Source organism: Limulus polyphemus, unplaced genomic scaffold (genome assembly GCF_000517525.1).
Source record: "Limulus polyphemus unplaced genomic scaffold, Limulus_polyphemus-2.1.2 Scaffold4494, whole genome shotgun sequence".
NCBI lineage: Eukaryota > Metazoa > Arthropoda > Merostomata > Xiphosura > Limulidae > Limulus > Limulus polyphemus.
Genome location: NW_013670104.1, coordinates 80371 through 90372, shown reverse-complemented (window position 1 = coordinate 90372; position 10002 = coordinate 80371). Strand labels below are relative to the sequence as shown.

Genomic DNA, 10002 nt, shown 5'->3' with positions numbered 1-10002 from the left:
ATATCCACTAGGTAGCACAACGACCAAACAACGGTTAGTTTATAATATACGTTGACGCTGTTTGTACATACTATATCCACTAGGTAGCACAACGACCAAACAACGGTTAGTTTATAATATACGTTGACGCTGTTTGTACATACTGTATCCACTAGGTAGCACAACGACCAAACAACTGTTAGTTTATAATATACGTTGACGCTGTTTGTATATACTATATCCACTAGGTAGCACAACGACCAAACAACGGTTAGTTTATAATATACGTTGACGCTGTTTGTACATACTATAGTAGTACTGACGTATTTGTCTATTTTTCATCTTGCAGCTTCAATCACATGCCATTCAAATACTTCCATTAGCCCTTCAAATTACTGACTTGTTTACATGTCTTTCACTGCTAATGGAGTCTATACGTTTTAATTATATTTACAACACTCAGTGTAGGGAACTGAACGAAGTATAAGGTAAAATCACAGTAGCAGTTTGTAGGATTAATTACAATATTGATGGAAACTTTTTTGTGAGTCATATGTTATTATGGTCCATATAACCAAAATGCCGTGGTTATACAAGCAATTTGGCACATAAGTAGTTTAGAAATGCGATATGAACTGCATGACTAATTGTAGGGTTAAGGAAGGTTACACGAGAAAACGTGCATATCACATTAAGCCTACTTTGCGTTTGGAAACGTGATGTTTCGTTGAAACGATGTATGTATGCGTTGAAGTCTAAGCTACAATCCAGCAACTAATTATTACAGGCTACGTTGTGTTTCACATATTTCCATCACACATAAAGTATAGATTTCAATCATATGTTTTGTGTGCATAATATTTGTAAAACAGTTTTAAGATCTTATTGTTGCTAGATCTAAGAAGGTTCAATGGATCATGCACGTTTTAGAAAACTCTTTTCAACACTTCTAATGCTCGATGTCGGTATATTTCACACTTGCAAAATTGAATTTGATGAAAAAAATATTTCATTATTTTTACAGAAGATTAATTACATTAATTAATTAATACTTGAAACATTTTATGTGTGTGTGTGTGTGTGTGTGTACAAAACTTGAAGAGTTCTTGCACAGATCTTAAAATATAACGTTGATAAACGGAAACATCGGCACATGTAGATACGTAGATCTTGAAAGTCGAGTTGTTCACAACTTGAAAATAGCGTTGATAACTGGACCAATTGTTGGTTGAGATGTTGCAAAGGAAATATCTGATAGAGCTTTTCGCCAGACACTAATCATAACAGAACCGTCTGGAAAATGATCTAAACGAAATGGTACAGCTTATAAAATGAGTCAGATCAACGTAGGCCGATAAGGCAATCACTGATTGGCATGTCCTTAAGCCAATCAGGAAATGTCACAGACCTACTGACGACAACAACTTGACTTTGCTGAATAAATCTCCCTGCACATACAATCACGGATATTCCAGCTTGTGTTGCATGCTTTGAAATGTCCACCGATAGGAACTCACCCAATTCAATTTTGTTTTCAGTAACAACTAAAAAAACTGCCCATTCATGAGGTAAAGGAACATCGGAAGACTGGATTGACCTTTTGATTGACGTGGGTTTCTTCGTTTTGTTGCGCCTGCGTCGAGTGGCGGACTTCACATACAAAATTTGATAATGGTAAAAGACAATGTCAAGCCACTTGAATTTTTCTCCTGTCTTAAAGTCCAGTGCACAGAAAATACTAGCAAAATCTCCAAAGGTTTTTGCCCCTTGAAGTTTTCCAAGGATATGAACTCCAGACATACCATCAATGATTAGTGTTGAATCTTCATATTGAGGCAATCTTTAGGGCAACTGATCTTTGCTATCAGCTCATCAGCTAGAAGTAACTTTGATCTTGATCTCAAAGAGTCATCCAGTGCTGCTTAAAAAAGGGGGACTGGTGACAGTTCATGTTTAATGATTTCATTCAGGTCAACAGTTTACCCACGTTCTTACGCAACAGCAATTCGCTGTAAGAGTCCGGTCAGCTTTAATTGTCTTGGTTTCGTCCTTTCCCATACCCGAGGCTTTCACTTCATACATGCTAGCAAGGTCTCATAGATTAATTTATTCTAATCTAAGTGCGACCCACCCTTAATACTAATGGCGCAGAAAAATATAGCTAATTTTTACAAAATACTCTTTTTACCTGTTTGTGTAATTTTGCCCTTGTCTTTATTACCTATATTCGTGGTACGAACTGTAATTTGCCTCATGGTATTGATCTACCATCCGTACACTTTCCCGACATGTTTACAGCCACATGTTTTCCTTGTAATTCGAAATAAGTTCGGATTAACAGCATGATTAGCTAGACCTTCACATTCTTTGACAGCTCCATAATTGGTCATTTATCTGAAATTGAGAGAAGCTGTAAGTCAACTATGGTTCCAGATTTTTCAGACACCCTGTACCTAAAGAATAAAAATATGCACTAGGATAACCTAAATACTCAGATTTGTTTCTTAGGAAATTAACCTAGCTGTCCGACAGTATTATGCACTCATTTCAAGGGATTTTAGTGAATAGTGTCCAAATAAAATTTAAATGCCCCCACCCCGAGTATCATATGCATGTCCCCAGTGACATGCAACTTTTCGAAAAAGTTTCCCGTGTTATCCGGACAATGGTTTTTGTGTTCATTAGAAAATAACATGTTTCGTGTTTATTATTCAGCTTTCATGTATTAACTATCCCGAGGAACGAAAAAGTAAATATATAAAATGCAGTACAGTACGAGTGTTCTAATAATATAACATTTTATATACAGAATGTATCTTAGAATAAATCAATTATAAGACATGGAAAAATGTCGTCAAAAGTAAACTCAAGCATGCATTCCACTCTTGTTCATGCTATGATCAAAAAGGTGAATATTACCGGCAATTTGAATTGTCCAACGCCTGCCCAAAGATGATGGGATTAACACATTAGTAAATACGTGATATTTATTTTTGCAGACCAGAAAAAAATAAATAAATATGAGGGCAGTATACAATTTGACAATTTAGTGGTACTGGGCCACGTAAGCCTAAACATAATACCTACATGATCGGCCTCCCCCCCCCCAACATTTGCAGTCCTTCCAGTGCAAAAGAGCCTCAAGGCTCACAGTTGTAAAGTTTAACTAACTCTTGAATTTTGTAATTCGCTAATGTTTAAGTTATATATATACACACATAAACACACACATCAAATACACGTAAACAACGAGAGCATTAACACAAGTTCTCAATAAAGCTGTTCACACACACATTTCAGAAGTTACAGAGGAGCCCAGAATAACGTCTCTGCCCCCGCGTGTAACTTTCCCTTTCTGGGAGCGTTTTAGAGAAACTTACTTTATCTTAAAGTTTGCTCACTAATAACCGAAAATCGACTAATATCACAGCACGAACAATAACTGAAAATTTCACGTAAGGATCCTGTGTGTTAAGTTACCCTCACTCCTATAACAATAATAAAGAAAAAAGCCTGTAATCGTAAACTTCAAAATGTCATGCAAAATGAAAAATTCAAGCTTTCTTTGAACCTCCACCATTAAGTCTACACAGCATGCGCCAGATAGGTTAGTTACTTCCTGCTGAACGAAATGATCCAACCGTTTACAAGAAAATATTCACGGTCTATAAAATAAGTATATGTATAACTGAGAAGGTGGGGAGCAAGGTTCGAAAGGGACTTAGTTCGTTCTCTATACTGAGCCCAGCTTTTGATCACGCTGTTACTTACTTGATTTAGGTTGATTACTAACTAGATGCACAAAAGTTAAACACGACATGTGTACCAATCTAATAAAAATAACAATTAAAAACTCACATATACACTGATAAATAAAGCAAACAGTCGTCTGAAATGTCATCTTCAAGATACTGCAGGCAAATAAATTCACTTACACTGTTCAAAATCAACAAATATGACAACCATTCTTTTGTCTAAGTCTGTATCACAACCACAGTAAATGTTAGTAAATATCGCTAGTAAGTAACAGTTTGGCTGTAACTGTTAGTAAATATCGCTAGTAAGTGACATTTTGGCTGTAAATGTTAGTAAATATCGCTAGTATATAACAGTTTGCTATAAGTGTTATTAAAAATCACTAGTAAGTGACATTTTGGCTGTAAATGTTATTAAAAGTCACTAGTAAGTAACAGTTTGGCTGTAAATGTTAGTAAATATCGCTAGTAAGTAACAGTTTGGCTGTAAATGTTAGTAAATATCGCTAGTAAGTAACAGTTTGGCTGTAGATGTTAGTAAATATCGCTAGTAAGTAACAGTTTTCTGTAAGTGTTAGTAAATATCGCTAGTAAGCAACAGTTTGGCTGTAAATGTTAGTAAATATCGCTAGTAAGAAACATTGTGTAGTATATGTTGACCACGATTTAAAATGTGGTTCACCAGATTCGATATTCCATGTTCAGGCAACATTTTAGACTTGTCTGGCCTACTAAGCACAGTTTTAGCTATCTATACAGAAACTAAAACCAAAATGGAATGTTTTTGAGGCTAGACATTCATGTCGAACCATTTACTTGCATAAACTGCCTACTGAAGCATTATATTTTTGTTCCAATATGCCTATCGAAGCATTTCTTAAAAGTTCCAATAAACAAGGGTGTGATAATTTTCTTCAACGTTATGTATACATGAATCAACTAGGTGTACATACCCACAATAAAGTGATAATTACTACACTTGCAGGATTAGTTACTTGCTGATCAAGCTAACACTTAACCTACTACACAGCAGTTACATAGCACAATAGTTGTCCACTCTGTCAGTATCCAAGTATCCTTTTGAATGAAATATACATATTGGATAACACTGAGTTTCATGTGTTACCTTAGTCGGATAATACACAGTGTTGCGTGTCTTTAACAACTGATATCCTCATCTTGTTAATTAATACACAAAGTTTCACATATCTTATGATCTTAACACCTCGCATTCTTTTACATTAACACAAAGCTTTAGGTGTCTTCGTGTTTTTACTACCTATGTTAAATAAACTTAGACAAGAATACTTTTGACATTTATTAAAATCAGCTAGACGAGTAATACAAACTAGAGTAGCATATCCATCAAGCTGAAAGCAATTTCCAATTACATCTGCCCACGTGTAATACAAACTAAAGTAACATATCCATCAAACTGAAACTAACAACAAATTAGACCTGCCCACGTGTTGAAGTTACCATAACAACAAAGAAATAAACACAAGCTGCTGTTCTACCTTCCCGCTGTAGTTACAAGGTATAAAAAGAATAATGAAATTTAACACTAGCGTTATGATTTACGTATCACATTTCAAATCTCACGATCTATACGCCTCTTCGATTGGATCATAAAATTATTTAAACCATACAGTCAGCTGATTTGTTGGTTCACGTTGCAGAGAGCAAGGGTGTCATGCTTGAGAAAGAAACAACCATAATATCACCAACTTGCTAATTAAAGTAACGTGCACTTGCCATCAAAGTTATCTAGATACCACCAACTAGAAATATACAATTTCCTAAGAAAACACCATGCATTTTCAGTTTTGGGTGCGTTATAAGAGTGACAGTGAATCGTGTTATTCGGTTCAAAACAGACAAGTCCTTTAGGCGGCGGGTGCTGCTAATTTGATGCCTTTCTTCTGGCTAGTAGTTTCCCCACATCATAAGCAGAGTTAAATCTAAAGGTTTTTCTGAACAATAAATACAGGTAGTTGACGACTGAGAATGAATTCGTATGAGCTAAGAAACCTAATATTTTGATCAGTTACAAGGAAAAACATTCAAAGTTTTAGATTAAACCAGCAGAATACTATCAAATCAAATGATGATTAAACAGTCCTATCACAATCCAATGGTACCAATAATAAGAGTAAAGTTAACGAAGAAACAGTGTATTCAAAAAAGGTAATTGATATGTCCAGAATAGTAAACTTGTTTAACAAAAACAATTCATGGCGAATTACAGTTTAATTCGTTACTTGTCTCACGTTAGGCCTATTTTGACAAAAATAGTATTAGCTTACACCAGACTTGGTTTTTATAATCAAACAATTTCAAACTGAGATTCTAACCTTTATAGGGTCCATCTTTTCTATTTCTGTTTCGAAATCCGGCACATCATCTGCCTTTCGTTCATCTGTTAAATCGTCGGTACAACGGATCTCTTCATGATCTTCTCCACTTTTCTCGAACCAGTATTTATCATCACATTCGTTCGCGTTTGCGTAATTATAAAAGTCATTCAGATGCTTTTCAACGTTTTTATCGGAATCAATGGAACCTCCATTCATATTATGTGCGACATCTTTATCTTCAGTAAACAATAACGATGACTCCACATCACGTTTTTCACTGCCACTGCTGTCCTTCACGTTTTTACTACTTCTTTCGTCCAATGGGACGCTATTTTCAAAGAACTGCGCATTCTCTTCTTTTTCTACATTTTGATATTTGATCACTGATACGTTGGAGTTCTTTTGCATACAACTATCAGCATCCTGAGAACCTTGTAAGCCTCCTACAGGGTTACTTTTAATGTTTTTTATAGAATGTTTTTGATTATCATTGACAGCTTTTTGGCGATTTTCAAGATCCCGAATAACCGTATCTTTCTGATTCTTCTTTGACGAGTCCCAGTGATCATTATTACTTGTCACTACAATTGTACAGTCTGTTCCTATAACATTAAGTTTATCTAGTTCATGTGGATGGACTTGGCGGACGTCCCTGACGATCCGTGGAAGACGAGTCGTTTCTTTTGAATTATTCGATACTTCACGACCGCCATCTAACGTTGACTTATCTTTACCTTTTTTCTTCCTCTCGCCAGCACTCCTATAAGACAAGATTATTTTGTTAAAATACGTTTGTATTTGCAGTGTTTAAGAACTATCTCGGTTATTTTACATCAGTAACAAGGAAGGGAGTGTGTGTGGGGGGGGGGGGCACACTAAAGCACTGCACTGATAATCTTTTAACCAGTACCATGATGTCTTAAATTAGTCTGTCGAAATCATGTGGGTCTCTACGATTTACTATCAACGACTCTACTTCAGATTTCTTGGTAATCAGTTTCATTAGTTATATAACTATGAATACGTTAAAATATACAACAACTATAATAGGCACGGGCATAACACATAAATTTACTTTAAATATTGATAAATATGGTAAAAAATAGTTTTTTTTTAACTCCAAAATGGCAGTTTTAGTTATTTCTGCAAAGCCACCAATTTAGTCATTTCGGCAGGGTTACTGTTTTAATTATTTTGACAATATATTTTTGTTCCAAGTAAAATTTAAATATAATTTTTCAGAATGATTGTTTGTTTGTTTGTTTTGAATTTCGCGCAAAGCTACATGGGGGCTATCTGCGCTAGCCGTCCCTAATTTAGCAGTGTAAGACTAGAGAGAAGGCAGCTAGTCATCACCACCCACCGCCAACTCTTGGGCTACTCTTTTACCAACAAATAGTGAGATTGACCGTCACATTATAACGTCCCCACGGCTGAAAGGGCGAGCATGTTTGGTGGGACGGGGATTCGAACCCGCGACCCACAGATTGCGACACGAGTGCCCTAACCACCTGGCCATGCCGGGCCAGAATGATTGAAAATATAAACAAATACTGAATGGATTTTATTATACACAAAGAATATATACACCTAAGTAGGTAACGTCATTCTCTTTGTGTTACATGATGGAAATAAACACACTGTGGCTGATAGATCCTTGGAAAGTACATCTAAAGGAGTGTACCAGAGTTTTGCCTGAATAATAATAGTTGTTTCTCAAGAACAAGAACATTCAGGGGTATGGTGGTAACTTTCGACGACTCATTTTGGATAACAGCAAATACACACATATTAGAAAAAAAAGAAGAAAAACGTTTATAGGTTTTTCAGCTTAGAAAAAACATCTGGCAATCACACCCACTCTTTATTTATTGAATTTCATGCACAGCTACACAAGTGCTATCTGCACTAGCAGACTCTAATTTTGAACTAACAGACTAGTGGGAAGACAGCTAGTCAATACCGGCAACCCTTGGGCTGCTGTTATCAAACTGAACAGTGGAATCCGAACTTAATATACGGGCTCCAAAGTGCAGAGAGCGATTTTGTTTGGTTGTAACGGGACTTGAACCACGGAACCTCAAATCCACTGTCCAGCACACTAATTAATGGACCGCTCTCGGCCCCTCTCCCAGTTGGATGGTGCCTTTCCACTAAATTTTTAAGACGCATATATATATAAAGGAAGCGAATTTATAACAGATAAGGTTCGGCGATATGTAGTACCTTGTCTGCTCTCAACAGTCTTGTTTCTTTTTAGACGCAAAACTTCAAAGTGGGTTATCTGCACTGTACCCACCGAATGTATCGAACCCCGATTTTTAGATACAAGCCCTCATGCTTACCGCTGAGCCACTAATGGTCTCTTCGCAGTCAAAAATGACAACCTGTTGAAAACGAATATCAAAATTAAAAGTTTCAATAACCTTTTTACATTACTGTTTTTCTTTCTTTAAACATACAATATAGAGAGTATCACAGAGCTACTAACTTCAGAGATGACTTTCAAAGGGAGGAGTTTGGTGTGGAGAAGGTGCATCTATCTCCTGGAGCCTTTCCTTGAAACTTCAATCCCTAAACGGCGTCATCCGGCAAAAACTAAATACATCTTCTTATGGCTTATGATTCACTTTTGGTGGACTATATCACTAAATCTGCTAAAGTGAATGAATTTACAGCATACGACATTGGGGATAAAACGTAATATATATATGGAGAGAGAGAGAGAGCTATCCACTAGACCTAAAACCTAGTCCGTTAGTCATTCACTACATATATTAAAATGGAATAACTTACACCACACAGTGTAAATACAGGTTTGTACTACTGGCTTATAGCTTTATAATCTGAGGGTCATCCAACAACACAGATTTTCTGGTCATACGAAACTATATATTAATCAAACCTGTTAGATCTTCTTCGGTTTCTGTTATGCTAACTTGTTAACTTGAACGTAACCACGTCCTTAAAAATAATTTCATGAAGGTTATACACTGCCTTAGGAAGTAATTTTGGAGTGATCAAGACATTGCCACAGCTAAACATTTCTAACACACGATGTGTGAAAAGCATGCCATTTCTGTGGTAGTGGTGGGGTCTGGGGGCATGCCCCATCTCGAAAATTTTTGAAAATTAAATGTCATGATAGTGAATCTTGAGCCATTCTGACAACAATTACTGCATACACATAACGTAACGTATTGAATTAAAAGAAGCAAGTTTTAATACACAAGTTGTAGCTATACATGCAATGAAAAAGTGGTCAAGCCATGGCCTGACTGGTTTTACCGCTTCCTACGGTCTTGTTATACCATAGCTCAAAAGTGTAAGAAAAGATTATGGCAAATTCATTTCCCCCTTTATTCAAAGTGATTTTCATGTTATGATTAAAAATCCTCATCTCGAAAATTTCAAATTTCATTTGCGTAATCTCTAAAACCTCCTAAATACATTTTAAACGTTTGTTTTCAGTAAAACTTTATATTTTATATGATATTTTCTCTACCCTAACTCTATACAAGATTGGTCAATTTTACTGACCTCGTAACCACCAGAAAAAACCTAAATAAATCTAAATTACCCATTTTTTCTTTCTGCGATGACTTCAAATTGTAACATGAAACTACATTTGTTTATCCTAAGTAGCTTTAAGCTTTTAACAGTATACATCCATTTATATTATAAATTTTATTGTTTTATTGCCCTTTGAACCTGTCTAACTACTACTCGCGCCATTATAACTATAAGTTACAAATCACTTGGGGAAGGTAGAACTTACTTTACGCTATCGAATTACATTACCCACGAGTTCTCTATTTTTACATCTTAGTTACTTTTATAATAATAAATAAGGAATAAACATGAAAACAAGAAATAAAGTACTTACCCGGGGTCTTTTTTTTTTTTTTTTT

General features: G+C 35.7%; 1 protein-coding gene across 1 annotated transcript in view; it reads right to left on the bottom strand.

Annotated features, from left to right (window-relative positions):
- Nucleotides 1-6088: 6088 nt before the first annotated feature.
- The window catches only part of LOC106471252, a gene marked incomplete at its 3' end in the record, with an annotated part of 60753 nt that continues 56839 nt past the window's right edge, over nt 6089-10002 (bottom strand). The window contains exon 2 of the mRNA XM_013931843.1: nt 6089-6851. Within this exon, the coding sequence (XP_013787297.1) occupies nt 6089-6851 (763 nt within the window). The remainder of the gene's footprint in view (nt 6852-10002) is intronic.